The sequence below is a fragment of the Mustelus asterias genome, chromosome 6 (assembly GCF_964213995.1).
Source record: "Mustelus asterias chromosome 6, sMusAst1.hap1.1, whole genome shotgun sequence".
NCBI lineage: Eukaryota > Metazoa > Chordata > Chondrichthyes > Carcharhiniformes > Triakidae > Mustelus > Mustelus asterias.
The window spans coordinates 85,677,444-85,704,375 of NC_135806.1; the positions used below are offsets into that span (position 1 = coordinate 85,677,444).

Genomic DNA, 26,932 nt, shown 5'->3' on the forward strand with positions numbered 1-26,932 from the left:
CAATGAAACATTGATGCTATTTTCTCTCCACAGATGCTGTCTGACTTGCTGAGATTTTCCAGCATTTTCTGTTTTTGTTTCAGATTCCAGCCTCCGCAGTATATTTTGCTTTTATCATAGAAAGTACAGGGATCAAGTAAAAAAAAGAAATAAAAGAGAGGACATGAAAAAATATCTGCAAGCAAGATTAAGGAAAGATTGAGGGTGGCACGATGGCACAGTGGCTAGCACTGCTGCCTCAATGCGCCATGGACCCGGGTTCAATTCTAGCCTCGGGTCACTATCTGTGTGGAGTTTCTCTTGTCTGCGTGGGTTTCCCCCGGGTGCTCCAGTTTTCTCCCACACTCCAAAGATGTGTGGGTTAGGTTGATTGGCCAAGCTAAATTGATGCTAGGGTCAGGAGATTAACAGGCTAAATATGTGGGGCTAAGGGGATACGGCCTGGGTGGGATTGTGGTCGGTGCAGACTGGATGGGCCGAATGGCCTCCTTCTGCACTGTAGGGATTCTATGAAAACCCAAAGATTTACTAGTATATCAAGAATAATTAAGGAAAAAGTGGGACCTATCAAAGATGAAGTAGGGAACTTGTGTGAAGATGCGGAGAATATAGGAAGAGTTTTAAGTCCTTTGTCTCCGTATTTATGAAGAAAAAGGATGATGCCAATATGGTAATCCAAGAGGAGCATTGTGAAATGTTGGATAAAATAATCATGAGAAAGGAAATATTAGAGTTGGAATCTTTGAAAGTGGGAAAATCGCAAGAACCAGATAGATTATCTCCTCGGATGTTGAGGGGGTCAGAGAAGAAATAGCAGGTGCTCTGAAGAGTATTTTCCAATCTTTACTAGACACAGATGAGGTGGCGGAGGACTGGAGGAATGCAAATGTGGCTCTGTTGTTTAAAAAGAGTATGGAGGCATTGTCAAACAATTATAGGCCAGTTAGTCTTATTGCAGTAGTGGGCAAATTGTTAGGATCAATCCTGAAAGATAAGATATACTGTCACTTAGAAAGACATGAACTAGTCAGGGATAGTCATCATGGCTTTGTTAAGGAAAGGTTATGCCGTAAAAACTTGATTCAATTCTTTGAGGAAGTGACAAGGAGGACCAATGAGGGTAGTGCAGTGGATCTTATTTACATGGATTTTAGTAAGGCACATGACAAGGTCCCACATGACAGACTGGTCAAAAAAGTAAAACCCATTGAATACAGGGTAATGTGGCAAATTGGATCCAAAGTTGACTTAGTAACAAGAAACAAAGGGTAATGGTCGATGGCTGCCATTGCAAATGAAAAGCTGTTTCAAGTGTTGTTCCACAGGGTTCAGTGTTGGGACCCTTGCCTTTAACGATTCAGACTTGAATGTTGGGGGCATGATTGGGAAAGTTGCATACGACACAAAAATTGGCTGTGTAGTGGATAGCTCTAAGTTCCAAAATGATATAGATAGGTTGGTGGAATGGGCAGGAAAGTGATAGATGGAGTTCAACTCTGATAAGTGTAAGGTAATGCACTTAGGGAGGTCAAACAATACACAGGAATATACTGAGAGGGATAGATGAAATGAGGGATCCTGACATGCAAATGCACAGGTCCCTAAAGGAAACAATATCGATAGAGAACAAGAAGTCATATAGTTTTAGGATAAGGGGTAGCAGATTTATAACAGAAATAAGAAGAAACTACTTCTCTCAAAGGGTTATGAATCTATGGAATTCACTACACCAGAGTACGGTGGATGCCAGGAGATACAGATTTTTAATTAGTGATTTGTTGAAGGGTTATGGAGAACGGGCAGGAAAGTGGAGTTGAGATCAGCCATGATCATATTGAATGCCAGAGCAGGCTTGAGGGGTTGAATTACCTATTCCTGCTCCTAGTTCTTATGAGGCCTGGGATGGTCTTGGCTGTCTTCATCCAATGTATATGTGTCAGAAACTTCTGAAGCTCCACTTTTGTCCTCCTCTTCCTCTTTTTCTCCCCCTCTGGCCTCTCCAGTGGAAGATTGGTGTTCTAGGTCCTCCTAGTTGTCCAGCTCCCATCCTCTTTCATGTTGTGCAGCAGGCAGCAAATAGCTACTATACAGAACACCCTGGCTGACTCAAACTGGATGGCACCACCCGACTGGTCATGGTAGTGGACATTTTCAAGATACCAATGGTTTATTCAATGAACTCAGCAATGAGTTTAACAACCACTTTATTGGAGGCAATCAGATTACAGAAGACTATGGAGCTTATGTAAAACAGCACAATTCTGAACAATAATTTGGTAGCAGCTCATCACCACCTTTTCAAGAGCAATTAGGGATGGGAAATAAATACTGGCCATGCCAGCAATGCCTACATTCCATGAACAAAAATAAAATAAGAAGCAATCTTTCAAGAACAGCTTTTCTAATAATGTTTCCATCCATAGAGACAGAATTTTAATAAGGACTTAAAACCAATTCCAGAAAGATGTAGATGGCTTGTCAATGCATGATGTGTATCGAGAAATAATTTTTCAGAGCAGGCAAACATTTGCAACTTTAAATGCAGTTTTTCTTCTTTAAACCATTTTTATAAATAAATAAGCATAAACCTAAGTGAATAGACACATTATATAGCATTCTTTGTATACTGCTGGCTCGATTTTAACAGTTTTTGTTTTTACACATTTGATTCTTTCCCAGCCAACAAACATCACAGCTTTCAAAAAAAATATCACTTTAAAAGTAAAGTGTAAAGCTAGAGTTGAAACAGGAAATGTTACACTGTTGCCCCACTTACGATGCAGACAGCTGTTAATGACTTCCTCCTTTGAGGTTTCACCACAGTCTCCGTTGAAAGCAAAATTAATTAGTTACCCAGGAGAACTGATGTTGAGATGCATTTCATGGCAAAAACATTTTACAATATTGGGTTGTTTAAGATCACCCACTGGATTCCAATAGAAAAATGTTAATTGGCAACTTAACACACATCTATATTAATGATCGAACTATCAGCAGGAAACTATCAATTTTACTTGCTAACTGTTTACCACTGGAAAAGTTTGTTATTTCCGTTGGTAATACATTACAAATTAGGCGAGACAGACGGATAAAGCAATTTTGAACTGAACTGTATTCAATAAGTTCGCAAATTAATATGTTTCCAGCAGGATTTGAAATGTTCGCATCAATGATAATATCAAAATAAACACAGCCAGAGGTAACATTAGATTAAATTTAATAACTAAAACCAGAAAACATTTTAGATAAATTAGAACAATTACCAGAACATGAATGCTAATAAGAAGAAAGTCTAGAGTCTAACATTCCTCGGACATATTGTCCACTGCCTCTATATTGTCAGCCTGCTCTTTCTTTCAACAGAAGCTGAATATTTCCAGCATTTTCTGCCTTTATTTCAAATTTCCAGTATCTTCAGTATTTTGCTCCCATATTCAACCTCTATAAATCTTGGTTCATCCAAAATCTTGCTGCCTGTATACTAACCTTTTTTTGTTCCACTCATCTATCACATCTGTCTTAAAAAGGAAAGTGCTGGGAAAATCCAGCAGGTCTGGCAATATCTGTAGAGCAATAGAGTTAATAGGCAAAATCTTACCAAAAAATGGCAGAGTTTTCTTTCTGATGAGAAACCCAGTGTGTTTCTCTCCAGTAAACCAGTCGGTTTTCTCTCCAGATTCTACCTCACTCTGCCAAAAAAAATCAAAGGCGTCTGAATTACGCCATCATTGGCATGGACTGGGTGTAAACATGCAGGCAAAACTTAGCTGCTCAGAGATCGGGGCACCATCTTTAAAGGGTACCCCAATCAAAACTCCAACAAACATCCCCCCACCTCATCACTGAGGCATCAGGGCCTTCCCCCCTCTGCACTCCTGAATGGAGCAAGCATTCCACCCTTCCCCAAGATCATTGACCACCTTCTCCTCTCCAACTCCAATCATCAACGCCCCCCCGTCACAGCCGACTGTATGAATCGCGCCAATGTCAATATCTGGCTGGCAGTCAAGATACGGTGGGGGGCGGGTGTTAACAGTACGGAAATGCATGCTGATAAATGCAAAGCAGGTTCACATCCACTATATGGTGAAACAGCCGCTACTGATGTCTCCCGGCTCGAGCAGCGCAGCGGGCTGGCAGAATTGCCCATGTCATGTATTTTCCTGAAGCAGAAAGGTCAGGAGCAGGAATCTCTATTTAATGCAGTCATTTAAATGTGGTCATTAATGTAGGATTCATCTACAGCACTGATATTGGATCTATGTTTCCAATGGGTATATACAAACAAAGAAGAAATCAGGAAAGAATCTAATTAAGTCAGTAGAGAAGATAATTTGTCAAATTGTAAAAGGGCTTCTGATTTGCCACAACCAGTTGTGTGCTTCTATTTAAAATCAATTACAATCCTTGGAAATTAAAATGTTACAGGTCTTTAAGGCCTCCCAGTGTTTGCCAACACATGGTTAATTAGTTGAAAACCAATCCAGTTTATAAATTAATAAATAATTTGAATGGCAATATTGAACCACTATTATTAAGTTGATGTTAAGACTGAAAGAAGCACTAATGTAGAGCATCATCATGCTCTGGCTGAATGGTGGAATGAAACTAACAGCTCAAATAGAATGCAGGAATTCTGTTCCTAATCCTATGGAGTTGGGTGTTTTCAAAATTGTGTGTTATTCCTAACATGCAAATAATATGCAGCCAACATGTTGGCAATTATTAAACATTGTTTGCATAATTGATCATAACATTGCTTCAAATACAATTTTGCCATTGACCAAAAGATTGAGGGAAACAAATATACGCATTGTGATGACAGTAGTGTATCAGAAAATTTGCAAAATTGGCAACCTCAGGCCAAACGAAAACAAATCCATAAGCAACCTAGTTCATAAATTAAACAGATAAAAGTAAAGGGGTAACTATCAACTTTGGTGTAAAAAACTGGCAGAGTTGAAAGAAGAATCTGATTTAATGAACAACGAACAGCCGAACTAATACTTCTGGCTTTCTGTCCACAATGAAGTTGAAAGCTACCCTCAAAATAGTAATAAACAACAACACTGAAATGTCACCAGGACAAAAGAGTCTAAAGTGCCAACATGGACAATAAAAAGTTTCGGGGAAACAGATATAGGAAGTTGGCTTTCTGGTTAATATGAATAATCCAGATCTTTCTTTACTGCCTTTCAGAAACATTAGTATGTCAAACCTCACAAGAGTTCCAGATGGTCCAGATGGTCACTGTGTCGCATTGTGACTGCTCTGCCTAAAGACTCCAGTAGCGAACCCTTGACCAACAACAATTTCAAATTTATAAATCAACAATTCATATCACTTTTATCTCCAGAAAATGCAACAACTGCAAGCAAGTAGGTTATCCTCTGTTCCTGACTTCTGTCAGTGCCACTAGAATCAGCCACTAGAAATTTCAAGTGCAACCTAGCTACCACATTGAAGCACCAAATTGAGAATGTGCTTTTGCAGGAGAGTAAGAAGCATGTGGAGAAAATCTCCTCCCTCTGTGACTGGGTCCTGAACTTCCTAACCCACAGACCGTAATCAGTAAGGATAGGCAACAACACCTCCTCCACGATTATCCTTAACACCGGTGCCCCACAAGGCTGTGTCCTTAGCCCTTATTTTATTCCTTGTACACCTATGACAGTGTGGCCAAATTCCCCTCCAACACGATTTTCAAGTTTGCTGATGTGACCACCGTAGTGGGTCAGATCTCAAACAATGATGAGACGGAGTACAGGAATGAGATAGAGAATCTGATGACCAAAAAAGAAAATGCTGGAAAATCTCAGCAGGTCTGGCAGCATCTGTAAGGAGCGAAAAGAGCTGACGTTTCGGGTCCAGACTTTGTTGCTGCCAGATCTGCTGAGATTTTCCACCATTTTTTCTTTTCTCTTTTGGTCTTACACATGCTGCCAGACCTGCTGAGATTTTCCAGCATTTTCTCTTTTGGTTTCAGATTGCAGCATCTGCAGTAATTTGCTTTTATCCATTATTTATTATAGAGAATCTGGTGAACTAGACAAAATTAACCTCTCTCTCAATGTCAACAAAACAAAGGAGATAGTTATCGACTTCAGGAAGTGTTACGGAGGACATGCTCCTGTCTACATCAATGGGGACGAAGTAGAAATAGAACATAGAACATAGAACATAGAACATTACAGCGCAGAACAGGCCCTTCGGCCCACGATGTTGCACCGACCAGTTAAAAAAAAAAAAAAAAAAATGGTTGAGAGTTTCGAGTTTTTAGAGTCCAGATCACCAACAACCTGTCCTGGTCCCTCCGAGCCGACGCTATAGTTAAGAAAGCCCACCAACGCCTCTACTTTCTCAGAAGACTAAGGAAATTTGGCATGTCTGCTACGACTCTCACTAACTTTTACAGATGCACCATAGAAAACATTCTTTCTGGTGGTATCATAGATTGGTATGACTCCTGCTCTATCCAAGTCCGCAAGAAACTACAAAGGGTCAGGAACAAAACCCAGTCCATCACTCAAACCAGCCTCCCACCCATTGACACTGTCTACACTTCCCGCTGCCTTGGAAAATCAGCCAGCATAATTAAGAACCCCACGCACCCTGGACATACTCTCTTCCACCTTCTTCCGTTGGGAAAAAGATACTAAAGTCTGAGGACACATACCAACCGACTCAAGAACAACTTCTTCCCTGCTGCCATCAGACTTCTGAATGGACCTACTTCGCATTACGTTGATCTTTCTCTCCACCCTAGCTATGACTGTAACACTACTTTCTGCACTCTTTCCTTTCCGTCTCTATGAATGGTATACTTTGTCTGTATAGCACACAAGAAACAATACTTCTCACTGCATACCAATACGTGTGGCAATAATAAATCCAATCAAAATGAACCATGAAAACTGCAGTAATAATTAATTGCATCACCAAGTAAATGTAATTGCTTTGTATGCAATCATTCAAACTTTTTCTATATTATTAACCTCTCTTCCAGTTGTAAGGAAAATCAACATGTAAAACCAGATTCAAGAAAATCAGCTTTGATGAAGTTGTGCTGTACCCAAAAGATTTTAAAAGTGTTCTGGATTTGGCTGGATATTTATAATTCCACTCACCAGCAGCAAGTTAATTTAGTAGAAATAATCAGGCGTGTTCAGTACAAGAGTGACTTAAGGAACTCTTGGCCATGGTAAGGCCCCTGAGATAATTGTGCTTCTGCAACTACAACCTTATGCAGAGGGCAAGCGCTTTCCTCCCCCTCAGGTAACTGGGACAATTAAAACATGTCAAAGTACCAATGGAACAGATTCAAGTTTTCAGATCTTATCAGCCATGAATGGATAACTGATGACATGGACCAAAAAATGTATGAACTGTTCCATAGATTTGCAATTTTTCATGAAGGAGACCAAATTCTAAAAGACTGAAAATTGGTCTGAGGCAAGAAGGCATTCCCAAAGAATCTTTGCAACTAAATCATAGAAATCATAGAAACCCTACAGTACAGAAAGAGGCCATTCGGCCCATCGAGTCTGCACCGACCACAATCCCACCCAGGCCCTACCCCCGTATCCCTACATATTTTACCCACTAATCCCTCTAACCTATGCATCTCAGGACACTAAGGGGCAATTTTAGCATGGCCAATCAACCTAACCCGCACATCTTTGGACTGTGCAGAGCACCCGGAGGAAACCCACTCAGACATGAGGAGAATGTGCAAACTCCACACAGACAGTGACCCAAGCCAGGAATCGAACCTAGGTCCCTGGAGCTGTGAAGCAGCAGTGCTAACCACTGTGCTACCGTGCCGCCCCCTATGGATATATTGCTCTGCTGAAGCTCCAGATGAAAAAGATTGACAATGAATCAGGGCTCATAGAAAGTGGCAAGTACCTATTGAACAGGGGAGTTTTCATGGGACAGTAACCCAGGAAAGGATGAATGTGCAAGTACAACACTTGCACAGATAAACAACTTGTCAACACACTAGAAGCTAATATGCTAAAAAAAAAGGAACTTATACTGTTATTTACAACCAGAAAATTGAACCAAGAAATCTGTGCTGGCAAAGCTAAATAAACTGGAATGTGAACATCGTATCACTGAGGACAATTGCAGCTAGTCAGCCCTCTGAACAAGCTGGGTTCAATATTCTTCAAAATCAGTTTGGACTGCTGGTCCAGCCTGGAACTTACCTTATCCCAAGTATATAGTTATTTATATAAAGATGTGGTATGCAGTGAAATACAGGTGCTCATATTAATTTTTGTTGCTGTCTTATCCTCATTCACTTCAAACCCATTGTTTACATATTATCTGATGAACAAAGTATAACATTAGCTCTATCTAGTTCCTAGAAGTTTGTTTGCTCAAAACATTGATGATTTATTACACTTCTAATGTTTTATGACATTATGACCAAATGTCACTGTTAAGTACAAGCCAAGGACATTTCCATTGGTGACCTGTGGTATATCTTGTAATCAGGACACCATGTTCATTAGCAGTTACTGAAAGGTCTGCGATAAATTCATGGATTGAAATAATTAATTAGACTACAGAAAGATCATTGAAACTCTGACTATACTGGTCAGTCATTTGATTTTTAAAAAATCAACCCCTACATAATTAGCTAAAATTTTAAAGAGTTCCCACAGTTCTTTATGCACTTGTCAGCATTAAATCAGTGCTAATAAGCGTACCATTAAAGTGCTGTGGACTTAATTAACAGGTGCCTTATTCATGCCAAAGGAATTTCAATATCATCAGTAAGTAAGTTTATTTATTAGTCACAAGTAAGGCTTACATTAATACCGCGATGAAGTTACTGTGAAATTCCCCTAGTTGCCACACTCCGGTGCCTGTTTGGGTTAATGTACCTAACCAGCACATCTTTCAGACTGTGGGAGGAAACTGGAGCACCCGGAGGAAACCTTCAGTCACAGGGAGAACCTGCAAACTCCACACAGACAGTGACCCAAGCCAGGAATCAAACCCAGGTTCCTGGCGCTGTGATGCAGCAGTGCTAACCACTGTGCCACCCCTCAATCAATCTTAAGGGATAAAAATTCTTGGGTACCTACTCCACTGTTGGAGTAGAATTTGCAGTTACCAATGCCAACTCTGTCCTAAATTTGCAGGGACAGGGTCACTTAGTTCAAGGTAGGTACATTGCTGCTGTAGGGGTGTAATTATCATAGAATCTACAGTGCAGAAGGAGGCTATTTGGCCCATTGAGCCTGCACTGACGACAATCCCACCCAGGTCCTATCCCCGTAACCCCATATATTTACCCTCCTAATCCCACTGACACTAATGGTCAATTTAGCATGGCCAATCAACCTAACCCACACATCTTTGGATTGTGGGAGGAAACCGGAGCACCAGGAGGAAACCCATGCAGACACGGGGAAAACATGCAAACTCCACTCCGATAGTCACCCAAGTCGGAATTGAACCCAGGTCCTTGGTGCTGAGAGGCAACAGTGCCAACGACTGTGCCACCGTGCTGCCCAATACATGACAAATACAAAAAATTGGTAAAAGTTTTGTCCAGTTTTTTAATAAATGAAGAAATTCATTGAAGAAGATCCATTCAGCTTTTACTATCTACAAATCTTCCAATCACTGCATCTGATCCAAAATAAAGCAATACTTGACAAAATGGCCATCAAATTTGCTCCATTCTGTTTTGCAACAATAAAATGAGAATCAAAGTCTCCACTGTAGTGAGCAGTGTGCATGTACTCATTCTGCACTGTAAGTGGTTGCAAAGCCCATCACACTGAATAGACCTCCTCCATACATGGCCATGATTTTTGTTGGAATCATTTAATAGCCTCATTATCCTGTCCTACGCTTGTTGTAGGACACTTCTGTGAAACTGGTTGCTCCAGTGCCTGACTCACCCATAATAATTGTGTTTGTTAAGTAATTTGTAAATAATAGACGATAACAGACAGCACAGACTCTTCAGTGATGTTATTTAAAGGGATGCACAACTACAATCAGTATTGGGACTGCAATTGTTTACAATTTACAGAGATGATTTGGAGTTGGGGACCAAGTGTAGTGTGTCAAAATTCGCAGATGACACTAAGATGAGTGGCAGAGCAAAGTGTGCAGAGGATGCTGAAAGTCTGCAAAGGGATATAGATAGACTAAGTAAGTGGGCGAGGGTCTGGCAGATGGAGTACAATGTTGGTAAATGCGAGCTCATCCACTTTGGTAGGAATAACAGCAAAATGGACCATTATTCAAATGGTAAAAATTGCAGCATGCTGCTGTGAAGAGGGACCTGGGTGTCCTTGTGCAAGAATCACAAGGAGTTGGTTTGCAGGTGCAGCAGGTAATTAAGAAAGCAAATGGAATTTTGTCCTTCATTGCTAGAGGGATGGAGTTTAAAAACAGCGAGGTTATGTTGCAGCTGTATAAGGTGCTGGTGAGGCCACACCTGGAGTACAGTTTTGGTTTCCTTACTTGAGAAAGGGGCATTGGAGAGGATGCAGAGGAGATTCACTAGGTTGATTCCGGAGTTCAGAGGGTTGGCTTATGAGGAGGGACTGAGTAGACTGGGGCTATACTCATTGGAATTCAGAAGAATGAAAGGAGATTTTACAGAAACATATAAGATTATGAAGGGAGTAGACAAGATAGAAGCAGGGAAGTTGTTTCCACTGGCGGGTGAAACTAGGACTAGGGAGCATGGCCTCAAAATAACGGGGAGCAGATTTAGGACTGAGTTGAGGAGGAACTTCTTCACACAAAGGGTTGTGAATCTGTGGAATTCCCTGCAGGTATACCTCATTGAATGTTTTTAAGACAAGGATAGATACATTTTTGAACAGTAAAGGAATTAAGAGTTATGGTGAGCGGACAGGTAAGTGGAGCTGAGTCCACGAAAAGATCAGCCATGTTCTTATTGAATGGCGGAGCAGGCTCGAGGGGCCAGATGCCTACTCCTGCTCCTAGTTCTTATGTTCTTTATGTTCTTATTACATGCAAGTGAGTTTATGACTGCTGGTTAACTTCTGGGTGTTTTTGTAGTCTATCTTTTACAACTGAATTCTGACTTCTGTTAACACCGCTTTGTTACTATTGGACTACTTTTGACTCCTTTTGCAACATTTTATTTTCAGTCATGGGTGGCCTCTGAGGGCTGGAGGATATGGGAAGCAGCAAAAGTGAGGAGTGTCATCTGTATTAGATCATCCCTACAGTAGTCTTCAGTGAGCACTTTTGCTGTTTATGTAAACATTAGTGAATCCTATAATTTGGTTTACAATAATACAAATGTTGGATCATTAAAAAAACTTCACAGAGAAACACTCTTTTAAGTGTCTCCATTTCACCAAGGAGACTGTTATCAACATCATCAGCCACAGCCATATCGCGGGGCTGAATTTCACAAGTAAGAGGTTGCTCTGACACTCTCGACCATTGCAAGAGCCAGCAGGTCTAAGAAATAATGCACTGCTGCTGGGCTAAATAGACTGACAGTGGAATTTGGGTCCCTCAGTGGGAGGAAGTCCTGCCTTTGAGAGCAGCCAGCCAATCAGGTTGACAGACAGTTCTAGCAATCCCAGCAGTGACAGAACTGAATATTCCCAGAATGAATTTTGAAAGATCCTGGAGTTAGGTAATTGCTGAGTTTTTAAGACTGGGAAGGACCGAGCAGCCTAAGGAGGGGAGGGAAGGGGATGAGGGGACAGGTTTTGGATTACAGAAGGGGAGGAATAAAGGGGGCATGGTAACATCTTGGGAGGGTACCCCTGATGAACACAGGACACTTCCCCAAATGCTGTGCCCCTCAATTCCTTCCTGCCTTTCCAAATATTTCTTTCAAAACCAGGCTCCCCATTTCCACCCACCTGCCCACGCAACTGCTCTATGATGTGGGGAGCATGGAATATGGGTCAATTGGCTTGGAAACAAGCTCAATTGCTCATTTCATTTTAAAATGTCAGGCAGGCTGCTGATTTTGGCGCATTAATCAGGTCAGAAGTGGACAGGAAAGCTCCAATCTTGCCCTTCCTTCTGAAAATATGCCTGGTGGGAGGCCGTAAAATCCAGCCCTCAGTGGCCCTTAACTTCTATGCCATGATCTCGTTCAAGGTTGTGCCTGATAATATCTGTTATGTCTTCCAATTTTCTGTTCACTGTTGTATCAGTGTGGACACCAATGCTCTTTATATCAGAAGGAGCACCTACATGACTTTCTCAATGAACAGAATAAGGCATGATGTGATAGCACTAGGTTTTGCACACACTGCAGGTTTTTCTTGGATGCACGGTGCTATCAGACTGCACCCACATTACATTGTGTGTTCATGTTACCATCCTGGAAGCTTCCGATGTCCTTAATATTCATCTTGCTTGTACCCACATGCAGCACAACCTTTCCTGGTCCCTCCATGCCAACACTATAGTTAAGAAAACCCACTAACGCCTCTACTTTTTCAGGAGACTAAGGAAATTTGGCATGTCCGCGACGACTCTCACCAACTTTTACAGATGCACCATAGAAAGCATTCTTTCTATGGCTCCTGTTCTGTCCAAGACTGAAAGAAACTACAAAGGGTCGTGAATGAAGCCCAGTCCATCACTCAAACCAGCTTCCCATGCTTTGTCTGTATCATGAATCAATGTCTGTATCGTTTGCAAGAAACAATAATTTTCACAGTATGCCAATACATGTGACAATAATAAATCAAATCAAATCCTGCAGATATGTGCCCGGTTTACTGGCAGTGATCACGTTTCATTCCTCCTCTGCTGCCTTTATTCCATTCAGGCTATCAGTTTACAGGCTGGCTGCTGAATTACAATTCTATCTCCTTCAGGAATGGATCCTGTCAAGAACCAAGCACAGTTGTAAAGCTGGTGTGCAGTGACAGCCATGCTACTAGCAGAAATGTTATTGGGCAGATACTCAAAGTGCTCAGGTGATTCTTTCACTGCTTGAAATGTTCATGAAATTTGCAATACAGTTTTAACCTTACATCCAGATTTATGGTTGCCTGCTGCAAATCTCAGAAGTTCACAATTATAAGGGACCAGTCCTTACCACCGTTCGGGCAAAATTAGTGCAGGAAGAGAAGGAAAAGAAACACCAAGGCCTTAATTTCACACTTGGCGTGTGCGTAAAGTTGGTGGGCCTGGAAGTGGATGTGGAATCCACTCCTGTGCAAGATCACATTCTCCACACAGGGTGAAGCCAGCTGCAGACTGCTCAGGCTCACTCTGATCTCCCAGTGAAGTGAGAGACTCCCTGCCACCACCCTCCCAACCCCCCCATTATTGGTCGCAGTGTGATGCCCTACCCCACCATCTACTGAATACCCTCTGTGCCGGTCTCTCCCTCCCCACCACTGATCACCTCCCTTGCATACCCACACCGCTGATCACCGTCCCCATCAGCAGAGCTCCCCCACCCTTACAGAGCTCTCCCTTGCCTCCCCCTTCTTCCTATCATAGCCCCAACCCACTCAAGCTCCACACCCACTCAGCTGGCATTGCCACAGCACAGCTATGGTGCCCACTGGGCACTGCTAGTGTGCCAGGTGGGCACTGTCCAGCCATTACTTTCATTTATTAAATGCAAAAATAATTTAACATAACAAAAGGACAGGCTTGTTAGAATAATAGATATTTAGTGAACAGTACAGTTGTGCCACTCTATTAGTGCCAATAGACACTATTTAAATTCTACAGCAGTCCTTAGCAGGGTCAGACTTCAGAGTGCTTTACACCGAAAAGTTTAAAACCAGTCAAAACATTTCTGTCCTCAACCTGCTGCAGTGTTTCAGTGATGCTCAATGCAAAGAACTTAACAATACCATGTTAGCACTAAATAGGTTTCTCTCACTTCACTAAAAGTGCACTAAATTGTAGCAGCTGCTTGCAACTTTGCAAGAGCTCAACCCACCCTCAATGTTAAGAGTTTGAATTAAAGCAACAATACACCTTCCGCTCCAACAAAGCATATACAGACTGCACTCAAGCTGTTTTAGCAACCAAATGGAAATTTCCTACCACTTTAGATGGGTTGAGAGAGGCTGAATGCTAGCACTTAACAGTATGCTACTGTTTAAAATTAAAATGGCAAGAGAACATTACACAGTAGGATGATAATTGCAGTATTTGTCATGTAATGTGGCACTGCAACAAATCACTGCCCAATTGAGATATCATGTTTCAGCTACCTCTTATAGCTCTTTCTGTGAGCTTTTCTCTATTTCAATTACAAGGATTTCTGTCATCCATTTATTGTTTCTTCTGATTGCAATTTAGTCCAGCTCCAACAAAGTAACTTTGTGCTGGCTGAAAAAAAAACAATTCTCAAGCTGTTCAGCTGACAAATAATCTGCTATTGTTTTGCTCAGCACTGTAGAAATTGAGACAGGAAATCAGGTTACAGAGGTAATAAAGATGATGAGGATGAAACTAGTGGTGGAATTTCCCCCCCAAAAAATCACAAACATCTGAAAAGCCAAGTTCCAAGCCACTGGGATCCGTTATCCCAAAGTTGCTGGAAATGCATCAGCAGAGCTAGAGATTGCAGGAGGGGCTGTCAGCAACACTGCAGCATCTGCGAAGTTGTTTGGAAGAGTCCCACAGCCTTCAGTCACAGGAGGTGGTGCCGGCATTGCATGGTACCCAGGCCAACACTGCAAGGGTGGTGTCCGCAGTGGAAAGTCTGGGTCAGGAAATAGTTGCCATGGGTGACAGGGACCAAGGCATCCTGGAGACACAGCGAGCCATGACTAAGAGTCTTGGAGGCATTCTGGAGACATGGCTGCATGCATCAAGAGTTTGGCCCAGTTTCAGAAGGCTAAAGCTGAAGGGCTCCAAAGCTTGGCCCGGTCACAGAGCGATGTTGCTGAGGTGCTTAAGAGCTTGGCTCAGTCTCAGAGGGCCATTGCTGAGGACTTGCGCACCATGGGACGGTCGCAGTTGGGCCTCCAGGGCTGGCAGGGCCTGTTGGCTTATGGACCCAGGGTCCCATGGAGTGTTCCAGGGACCCACAGGCACCCCGAGGGAGGAGGAAGGGCTGGAGCCCATTTGGGGGGCTTCCACCCAGGAGACGCTGGCTGTCGCCAGGCCTTCTGATTCCCCGCTTCCTGACACCAATGCATCTCACGACAGTGGGATGAACAGGGTGGCACGGCTACATCCGTGTCATCCGAAAGTTGGCCAGGGCACTCCAGGTCCCAGCTCCCCAGGGGATGCCCTAGGGCATCACAGGCCACGGGGTGCGGCATGCAGATGACCGCCCCCACCTCTGATGTTCATTCTGTTGGGGGGGGGGGGGTTTAGTTAGCATTGGTTAGGGTTAGGTTAAAAGGCACTGCTAAGAAACACTCATAAATGTTATTGCACTCCACAGCCATGGCTAATCTGTCTGTGATTCGCTTCCCACAGGGATGATGGTACCCGACCATACACATAGATGTGCAAGGCGTTGTGCAGCATGCTAGAGACCCTTCAGCCCACTAAACATGTGATCCCCAGATCTGTGTCAGACCCCTGACAGCAGTGGAACTCCAAATGCTCATCCCAAGCAGTTCCAGCAATCCGGGTCCTGTGACCCGCAGTGACAGACGACCTGCCATGGCATCCCCAACCCCCCACCTCCCATGACCTCAGCAGTGTAAAAAATGAGCCAGAAAGCAAATATCAATGGAGAAACTTAAGGTACTAAAATCTGACAAATTCCCAGACTGGTTGGCCTATACCCTCGGGTTCTGAAAGAGATAACTACAGAGATAATGGATGCACTTGCTATGATTTTCCAAAATTCTTTAAATTTGGGAAGGGTCCCACGAGACAGGAAGTTGACAAATGTTAAATAAGAACACAAGAACTAGGAGTAATAGGCCATCGGGCCCCTCGAGCCTGCTCCGCCATTCAATAAGATCATGGCTGATCTTTTCGTTGACTCAGCTCCATTTACCCGCCCACTCACCATAGCCCTTAATTCCTTTACTGTTCAAAAATTTATCTATCCTTGTCTTAAAAACTTTCAATGAGGTAGCCTCAACAGCTTCACTGGGCAGGGAATTCCACAGATTCACAACCCTTTGTATGAAGAAGTTCCTCCTCATCTCAGTCCTAAATCTGCACCCCCTTATTTTGAGGCTATGCCCCCTAGTTCCAGTTTCACCTGCCAGTGGAAACAACTTCCCTGCTTCTATCTTATCTATTTCCTTCATAATCTTATATGTTTCTATAAGATCTCCCCTCATTCTTCTGAATTCCAATGAGTATAGCCCCAGTCTACTCAGTTTCTCCTCATAAGCCAACCCTCTCAACTCCGGAATTAACCTAGTGGATCTCCTCTGCACCCCCTCCAGTGCCAGTTTATCTTTTCTCAAGTAAGGAGACCAAAACTGTACATAATACTCCAGGTGTGGCCCTCACCAGCACATTATGCAGCTGCAACATAACCTCATTGTTTTAAAACTCTATCCCTCTAGCAATGAAGGACAAAATTCCATTTGCTTTCTTAATTACCTGCTGCACCTGCAAACCAACTCCTTGAGATTCCTGCACAAGGACACCCAGGTCCCTCTGCACAGCAGCATGCTGCAATTTTTTACCATTTAAATAATAGTCCATTTTGCTGTTATTCCTACCAAAATGGATGACCTCACATTTACCAACATTGTACTCCATCTACCAAACCCTCGCCCACTCACTTAGACTATCTATATCCATTTGCAGACTTTCAGCGTCCTCTGCACACTTTGCTCTGCCACTCATCTTAGTGTCATTTGCGAATTTTGACATACTACACTTGGTCCCCAACTCCAAATCATCTATGTAAATCGTAAACAATTGCAGTCCCAACACTGATCCCTGAGGCACACCACTAGTCACTGATCGTCAACCAGAAAAACACCCATTTACCCCCACTCTTTGCTTTCTGTTAGTTAACCAATCCTCTATCCATGCTAATACATTACCCATAACACCATGCACCTTTATTTTGTGCAGCAGCCTTTGTTGCAGCACCTTGTCAAATGCCTTCTGGAAATCCAGATACACCACATCCACAGATTCCCCATTGTCCACTGCACATGTAATGTTCTCAAAGAATTCCACCAAATTGGTCAAACATGACCTGCCCTTCATGAACCCATGCTGTATCTTACCAATGGGACAATTTATATCCAGATATCTCGCTATTTCTTCCTTGATGATAGATTCAAGCATTTTCCCTACTACAAAAATTAAGCTAACCGGCCTATAGTTACCCGCCTTTTGTCTACCTCCTTTTTTAAACAGTGGCGTCACACTTGTTGTTTTCCAATCTGCGGGAACCACCTCAGAGTCCAGCGAAGTTTGGTAAATTACCACTAGTGCATTTGCTATTTTCCCTGTCATCTCTTTTATTACCCTGGGATGCATTCCATCAGGGCCAGGAGACTTGTGTAGCTTTAGCCCCATTAGCTTGCCCAACACTACCTCTTTCGTGATAATGATAGTTTCTAGGTCCTCACCTGCCATAGCCTTCCTGTCATCAATTTTTGGCATGTTATTTGTGTCTTCCACTGTGAAGACTGACACAAAATACCTGTTCAATGCCCCAGCCATTTTCTCATTTCCAGTTATTACATCCCCCTTCTCATCCTCTAAAGGACCAATGTTTACTTTTGACACTCTTTTTCATTTTATATATTTGTAGACAGTTTTGCTATCTGTTTTTATATTTTGAGCTAGTTTACTCTCATAATCCATCTTATTTTTCTTTATAGCTTTTTTTCTGGTTTTCTGTTGACCTTTAAAGATTTCCCAATCCTCTAATTTCCCACTAATCTTTGCCACTTTGTATGCATTTTCTTTCAATTTGATACACTCCTTTATTTCCTTAGATACCCATGGCTGATTATCTTTTTCTACAGTCCTTCCTTATCACTGGTATATAGTTTTGCTGAGCACTGTGAAAGATCACTTTGAAAGTCCTCCACTATTCCTCAATTGTCCCACCATAAAGTTTTTGCTCCCAGTCTACCTTAGCCAACTCCTCCCTCATCCTATTGTAGTCTCCTTTGTTTAAGTACAAGACTCTGGTATTGGATTTTACCTTCTCACGCTCCATCTGTATTTTAAATTCAACCATACTGTGATCACTTCTTCCGAGAGGATCTCTAACTGTAAGATCATTAATTATTCCTGTCTCATTACACAGGATGTGGAAATGCCGGCGTTGGACTGGGGTAAACACAGTAAGGAATCTAACAACACCAGGTTAAAGGCCAACAGATTTATTTGGTAGCAAACACCACTAGCTTTCGGAGCGCTGCTCCTTCGTCAGATGGAGTGGAATTTCCACTCCATCTGACTAAGGAGCAGCGCTCCGAAAGCTAGTGGCGTTTGCTTACCAAATAAACCTGTTGGACTTTAACCTGGTGTTGTTAGACTCCTTACTGTCATTACACAGGACCAGATCTAGGATAGCTTGCTCCCTCGTAGGTTCCATTACATACTGTTCAAGGAAGCTATTGTGGATACATTCTATGAACTCCTCCTCAAGGCTGCCTTGGCAGACCTGGTTTGACCAATTGAGATGTAGATTAAAATCCCCCATGATAATTGCTGTACCATTTTTACATGCATCAGTTATTTCTTTGTTTATTTCTCGCCCCACCATGATGTTACAATTTGGTGGCCTATAGACTACGCCCATCAGTGACTTTTTTTCCTTACTATTTCTAATTTCCACTCAAATGGATTCAACCATTTTTTTTCCATAGAACCTATATCATCTCTCACTACCGCCCTGATGTCATCCTTAAATATCAGAGCTACGCCACCTCCCTTACCTTCCTGTCGGTCCCTCTGAACAGTTTGATACCCCTGGATATTTAACTCCCAGTTATGACCATCCTGCAACTATGTCTCTGTAATGGCCACCAAATCATACATGTTGCAACACTTTTCAAGAAAGGAAGAAGAGAAAAATCTGGCCAGTTACTCTAACATCAGTTGTTGCTTGAATCTATCATTAAGGAAGTCTTAACAATTTTAGTAAAATTAAACACTGTTTGACAAATTTATTAGAGTTTTTTTGATGATATAACTAAGAGGGTAGATAAAGAGGAGCCTATAGATATAATATACCTAGATTTCCAAAAGGCATTCGAAGTGCTCATGGAGTTGGGGGTAATATATTAGCATGGATTGAGGATTGATTAACAAATAAAAAGCAGAGAGTGGGCAGCACCTGAAAATGGGTATTTCGCAGAAAAACTGCCACAAGCATGCAAGACTGGAAGTAAAAGGAAACCATAATCACAAAAAATAAAGTATGAACTTGGGTGTCCTCTTGCAAATACCAAGAATGGACCACGCCATATTCACGCAGTGCGAGTCCATGGTGAAAATAAAAAGTATCAAGCACTAAGGTTGGATGCTGGAAACCTCTCCTGGGGTTCTGAATGTTGCACACAAGAAACCATGATCATTGATGTGGTGTACAATGCTTCTAACAATGAATTGCTTAGGACAAAGACATTAGTAAAGAACTATGTTGTTGTAATCAACAGTACTTCTTTCCGGCAGTGGTATGAGTCTCACTTTGCCCTCCACCTTGTCTGGAAGAAGGGTGCCAAGCTGACCCCTGAAGAGGAAGAAATTCTGAACAAGAAAAGGTTGAAGAAAATTCAGAAGAAATATTATGATTGGAGAAAGAATGCAAGAATCAGTTCACTGCTAGAAGAATAATTCCAGCAGGATAAACTGCTCACTTGCTTAGAACATAAGAAATAGGAGCAGGAGTAGGCCATCTAGCCCCTCGAGCCTGCCCCGCCATTCAATAAGATCATGGCTGATCTGATAGTGGTTTAGTTCCACTTACCCGCCTGCTCCCCATAACCCTTAATTCCCTTATTGATCAGAAATCTATCTACCTGTGACTTAAACATATTTAATGAGGTAGCCTCCACTGCTTCAATGGGCAGAGAATTCCAGAGATTCACTACCCTCTGAGAGAAGAAGTTCCTCCTCAACTCTGTCCTAAACTGACTCCTCCTTATGTTGAGGCTGTGTCCTCTAGTTCTTGTTTCCTTTCTAAGTGGAAAGAATTTCTCTGCCTCTACCCTGTCTAGCCCCTTCATTATCTTATATGTCTCTATAAGATCTCCCCTCAGCCTTCTAAACTCCAACGAGTACAGGCCCAATCTACTCAATCTCTCCTCATAAGCTAACCCCCTCATCTCCGGTATCAACCTGGTGAACCTTCTCTGTACTCCCTCCAAGGCCAATGCATCCTTCCGCAAATAAGGGGATCAAAATTGCACACTGTACTCCAGTTGCGACCTCACCAATACCTTGCACAATTGCAGCAAGACCTCCCTGCTTTTATACTCCATCCCCTTCGCGATAAAGGCCAACATTCCATTTGCCTTCTTGATCACCGGCTGCACCTAAACTGAGTTTCTGCGATTCATGCACAAGCACTCCCAGGTCCCTCTGCACAGTAGCATGTTGTAATTTTTCACCATTTAAATAATAGTCCATTTTACTATTATTCCTTCCAAAGTGGATAACCTCACACTTGTCAACGTTATACTCCATCTGCCAGATCCTCGCCCACTCACTTAGCCTATCCAAATCTCTCTGCAGACTTTCCGCATCCTCCATGTAATTCGCTTTCCCACTCATCTTTGTATCATCCGCAACCTTTGTTACCCTACACTCGGTCCCCTCCTCCAGATCGTCTATGTACATGGTAAACAGTTGAGGCCCCAGCACCGATCCCTGCAGCACGCCACTAGTCACCAACTGCCAACCAGAAAAGCACCCATTTATTCCAACTCTCTGCTTCCTGTTAGATAGCCAATCCTCAATCCACGCTAACACTTTACCCCCAATTCCGTGTACCCTAATCTTCTGCAGCAACCTTTTGTGAGGCACCTTATCGAATGCCTTCTGGAAATCCAAAAACACCATATCCACCGGTTTCCCTCTGTCAACTGCACTCGTTACATCTTCATAAAAATCCAATAAATTCGTCAAACACGACTTTCCCTTCATGAATCCATGCTGCGTCTGCTTGATCGAACCATTTTTTTCCAGGTGTCCTGCTATTTCTTCTTTAATGATGGATTCCAGCAATTTCCCAACTACGGACATTAAGCTAACCGACCTGTAGTTACCCGCCTTTTGTCTACCTCCTTTTTTAAACAGTGGCATCACATTAACTGTTTTCCAATCAGCCGAATTAGCTTCAAGACCTGCCAGTGTGGATGAGTTGATGGCTGCATCCTTGAAGGAAAGATGTTGGAATTCTACCCAAGGAAAATCAGAGCAAAATAAACACAGTATTTTAAGGAAAATGTGATTAATAAACAATTAACAAGGCAAATGACATGATGTCCTTTATTGCAAGGATATTGGATACAGGAGTAAAGAAGTCTTGCTACAATGTACAGGGTTTTGTTGGTAACTTGTCTGGAATGCTGTGAGCAGTTTTGGTCTCTACATTTAAGAAGGGATTTACTCACGGAGGTGGCATGGAAAAGGTTCAGTAAATTGTTTCCTGGGATGAGGTCAGATGCTGAGTAAATTGGTCTTATATTCTCTGGTCTGAAGAATGAGAGGTAATCTCTAAAGGAGCTTGATATGGTAGATGCTGAGATTGTTTCTGCTGATTGGGGAGTCTGAAACACAGGGGCACAGTCTCAGGATAAGAAACTAATCATTTAGGACCGAAATTAGGAGATATTACTTCACTCAAAGTTTAATTTTTTTTGTATTTTCTATTCCAGAAAATTGTGGATACGCTATTGTTGAATACATTTAAAGCAAGAATAGACAAATTTTTGATTTCTCAGCGAATCAAGGGCTATGGGGAGTGGTCGGTAAAGTGGAATTAAAGCCCATGATTATATTGAATGGTGCAGCAGGCTATATAGTCTACTCCTGCTTCTATTTCTTATGTTCTTGTGTAAAAATATGTAGATAAATTAACTGCTGACTGAGATGACTGGTAGATTGAAAAAGATTGTGATATTTTGTTCTATATGTGTCATTATAAGTAAACTCTTCTAAGATTTAAAAGATAACACAGATTAAAGAGTAAATTGACTAACTCTCCTTCACATTAGAAGAGAATGCAGTCAGAGCAATAGTGCTATATTGTTGCAGCTGTCATCAACTCATGTTTCTTTCTTTCAAGAAAAGTTTCCCACTGAGGAATGGAGCACCCTATATAACCATATAATAATTCTGATGGTCCATGTTCATTTGGAAGAAAAAAACACATTTTATGTTGGGATGTTGGTCCCTTTAATAAATAGGTTTCTCTAAGAATTGACGTTTTATAAAGCACCTGACTGTCAGCAAATGATCATGTGACCAAATTGCCCGTGAGATAAATAATAGAAAAGGGTCAGCAATAAATTAAGTACAGGTGTGGATGTAACTCTGGCCTAAAGCAGGGTTTTTAGTTTTAGAGCAAGGAATAGCGCTTTCCAGCAGAATTCATTTGAAATTAGAACTTGTGTAGAAGGGTCAATGGACCCGAAACCGTGTTTCTCGCTCCACAGATACTACCAGACCTTCTGAGTTTCTCCAGCACTTTTTTTTTCCAGATTTCCCACATCTGCAGCATTTTATTTCATTTGAAATTAATTGTGCTGACTAAAATAGTTTAAACCTCTTGTTAACTGCAAGATGCCTAACAATGAGGTAGGTTTCTAGGATAGCCAAGCTGAGGAGAGGGAGAAAAATTCAGATGCAAGACTTCAGGGCTAAAGAATATTACAACCAGGAAAATTCTGATCCAAAGTGACTACACTAAGACAACAATGCTGTTTAACTGGCAGTCTATAAATTCCAGTTGGAGGTGATTTGAAAGGACAACCTTGGTAGAGGTAAGTGGAAGGGCCAAGCAATCTCAACTTTTATATGAAAATCTTTGAAGCAGTGCCCTGACCAAACTTTGATATTTGAACTTTGGGAATGTAAAGCAAGTGGATCGAGAAGGAAATTTAAAATAAGTTTGGTTCAAAAAACATTGTACTTTCAATATCTTCAATGTTACTGATCATTTAAGATAGAGTATAGTTATGAGTATTCATGTTCTTCCACTTTTGTTTCATAAAATTCTTCTGGTTTCAACCATGAACCTTGTGACTTTCTTTTAGAAACTACCTGTGTTTTCAGACTCTAAAAATAAATGAACATATTACTGGTTTCTACTGAAATCATAACACAACCTTGCTAAAGAAGGAATGTGAAAATTAATCTTACAAAACAGTGAAAAAAATAAGGCAATGCAGGGTTTGGCCTGATGGGTATTCATAAAGGCGCCAGCAAAGTGAAGACACCAGCAAAGCCTGATGGTTAAAAGAGCTATCTCTATACTGGGCTTGGGACTGTGGGAGCTGCACAGAACAAGATGTGCAAGCATGGAAGTTGATTGGACAGTGGCTATTGCTATGCCTTGAACAGTGATTGAACCTAGACTCCTGTGTACCATTTTTCTGAGAGAATTACAATTCCTGACAGAAGCACAACTCTTCAGCATTTGCAACCAAAATGTTCTGTGATTACACGACCAGAAACATGATCAGAGCCAGTAATATCTGTATAAGGAGAGACACAGTAAGAAGTCTAACAACACCAAGTTAAAGTCCAACAGGTTTATTTGGTAGCAAACGCCGCCAGCTTTCGCAGCGTGCTGCTCCTCTGTCAGGTGGAGTGGGATATCAGATCTCCCACTCCACCTGACGAAGGAGCAGCAAGCTCCGAAAGCTAGTGGCGTTTGCTACCAAATAAACCTGTTGGGCTTTAACCTGTTGTTAGACTTCTTACTGTGTTTACCCCAGTCCAACGCCGGCATCTCCACATTAAGAAGGAGACTCAGACATTAGCAGCAGTAACCTAGGATCAACCACTGCAGAAGAAGCAGCAAGGCCCAAAGTCTGGTATTCGGAGGCAATGGAACAAAGTCCATCGGGAGGGAGTCTGATCACTTCCCCTCACCACAGGTAGCATCTCTAAGTCCAAGTCGTGAGTTTGGATATTTTGTGAAGTTTTGATATCTTTTGAATACATTGTGTATAACAAAGTAGACCAGCAGTTAGTTACTTTGTGTATCACGAAATAAAGTCAGAGGTGTATTAGAAAGTTTCAATCCTGCTGTACTAAAGTTTTGTAGTAGAGTTTGATACTCTAAAGTTTGGTAATTTGGCAGAGTACAATAAAAGAGATTTGTTGTGCAATAATTCAAGAGTTTGAATGTCTTTGTCCACACCACTGAGTTTTGAGAGCAACAAGTCATTGCAAAATCAAGCAGAGGTCCCAGCAATTTAAGGTCCAATATTTAAACTGCATTTAATGAATGTGCTATAAAAATATGATTCTTAGCTTTTCATTAAAATATCAGTTATTGACGTTACTGTTGCAGCTTAGCACCTGCCTTAATCATTAAATAATTTTCACCAACATGAATTTAACTATATTGCAGAGCAAAATTAAGGATTTTTCTACTGATAGTGTTGCCAGAATTATTTTACATATGATTTAACATTTAAAAACAAGTTCAAAATGCATACTGTGTAATGGTAGTCTTCCAGTAAAAGAATGTGTGTGGGTAGCATTTGGTGTAGGCACTGTGGTTATAGTGTCAAGCTTGAATGTAAAGCTCTTCAGAGTTAATGAGATGTATTTTTACATTCTCTGACAAAACCCTTGAATGTGATGACTGGGACTTGCATAGAAATACAGTTTTACTGTTTCCTGCTAATGGACAGATGCGCAACAGCCTACAGTAAATGATGTCAGAGAACATTTGAAGTAAACCCTTTGCCCTTGAATGTCATGCAATTCTGCAGCAATGCTGTTGATTTTTATAGACATTAGAACTTTTAATTCTACACAATTGGTAGAAACCAGGAGGCCAATTCAGGAATAAATGAATCAATGTCAGTGCTTGCTGGAACAGGATTATAACACCACTTCATGTGTATTTTGCACAACTCTTAACATTTGTTGTGCTTTTTTTTATCCCCATATTTATTTCTCATTGTTCATCAGCCAAACACTTCTCCAATTCCCAAAATTCCAGCCCACTAAATTAATAGCTTTTGCAAGGATTAGGTATCTGGCTAAAATCTCACCATTACCTGATCTAGCAGGGCATATCGGACAGTGGCCTAAGGACACAAACAGTGCCTTCCTTTCACACTTCGAATGCTCTCCTAATCCTCGACCGGGTAGTCTACACTAATTTTCTCCCCCACTCTTGCCAATCCTCTGTTGCACATTTGAGCGGAAGAGTTTCAGATTGTTATTCAATTATCCTCGCTCAATATCCACATCTGCATTTTCTATGAACATCTTCTGGCCAATGATCGGAAATACGAAATCCCGCCAACTTTTACACCCAGACTTGGGTAGCACCTCGATTGTTGCAGCAGCTAAAGCCAACTACTTGCCCTCTTTTTAGGTCAAACCAAATAAACAAACTCAGATTTCACACGGAGAATCCCAATTCTGCACGGATCCGAACCTGACCTTCACCACCTATCACAAATTAGCACCCAGCCCCGATTCCAAAAGGCGCAGCTAGTCGCAGCTTTGATCGTCATTTATATAAACGCATCTATGATGCCCCGAAATAGATCGAGGACCCTGGATAACGACTAGCAAGCACATTTTTAAAGAAAAATTAACCTTGTGTTTTAAAACCTCTAATGACTTGAAGTTTTTTGCTTCAAGTTAGACTTTTAAATCTCTGGAAGTTTTAAATAGGATAACAATGCTTTCACATCGTATACAGTACTGGTCCCAAAGCCTATCTCGTTTCTTGTACAACTTTGTTATTTTTAACTAATTGATGTCGTACGAAACAGTAATATCACATTGAAAAGTGTTGCAATATTTATATATGGACTGCAAGCAAATCTGATAATGGATTTGTGATAAATAGCCAATAAATTAACTATTTATTCAGCCAACCGAGGTTTCGAGTGCTCCGTTGACAGATAATGTCTTCATATCAAAACCACTCTTTAAATATTAATCTGTAATACTTCAGTACAACTCTCGACTTCTCATTCGTTTTGCCTTTCAAAACTGAAGATCTATCTCCCAAATTAGTGAACCAAGACCAGGATTTGGCACGGTTTTTAATTTTAATCGGAGGTTTAAATAAAAGAGCAGAAGATTGGCATATTTCTAGCACTGTTGGTACCTGCCCTGCAAACAGCCTGGGATTGCAAGTGTTGCTTGCAGCGACTGGTCGGATTGACATGTGCTGATCTAAAGTGGAATGAGCTGCAGACGTACCGTCCTAGTTCCGATTCAATATCATAGAAATCTTCCAGGGCGTCCTTCTTGTTGGAGCCATCGATCCAGTAACCACAGTTCGATGTCGATCGGGCAACTTTCATCATCCTGGCCGACGGCTGGAATGCACTCTCCAGTGAAGGCGAGAAGCTGCCGGCAGCGGCAGCAGCAACACAATCCCCAGTCCCCGCCTGTCTACCTCAGTAATCTGCAGCAAGCTGCACTCCCTCAATCATAGCAACACAAGAGTGGGGGAGAGCGAGTCCATACGCCCACTGAATGCAAATCTGAACTTCCTTTTCTGTTCTTGAAGTTCCTTTGATTTTTTTAAAAAAAACAACGCAAACTCGACAAAAATAATTACTAAAAAGCGGTAAGAAAAGGATGCACAAACTTATTGGGGCTGGAGCTCTGAACGTGCGCCACCGGCCCCTCTCGGGTTAACTTGCACACTGACGCCTGTCAGTCGAATAACCGCCATACCGTAATGCGGCGAGAAGACGCGCAATTTTACCGCGTTGTTTGTACGTCTCGCCCCGACAATTCTTTTGGTGGGAGGAGGAGGTTGAATAAGTTGGCCCTCGCACCTGCTAGGTCGGTGGGGCGGAACAGGGTG

General features: G+C 41.8%; 1 protein-coding gene and 1 pseudogene across 1 annotated transcript in view; one reads left to right on the forward strand and one right to left on the reverse strand.

The window, feature by feature from the left end:
- camk4 (calcium/calmodulin-dependent protein kinase IV) overlaps positions 1-26,593 on the reverse strand; it is a 115,722-nt gene extending 89,129 nt beyond the window's left edge. Inside the window, exon 1 of the mRNA XM_078214670.1 lies at positions 26,317-26,593. Within this exon, the coding sequence (XP_078070796.1) occupies positions 26,317-26,423 (107 nt within the window). The 5' untranslated portion in view covers positions 26,424-26,593. The remainder of the gene's footprint in view (positions 1-26,316) is intronic.
- Positions 19,250-21,336, forward strand: LOC144495314 (small ribosomal subunit protein eS8-like; annotated as a pseudogene).
- Positions 26,594-26,932: the final 339 nt, after the last annotated feature.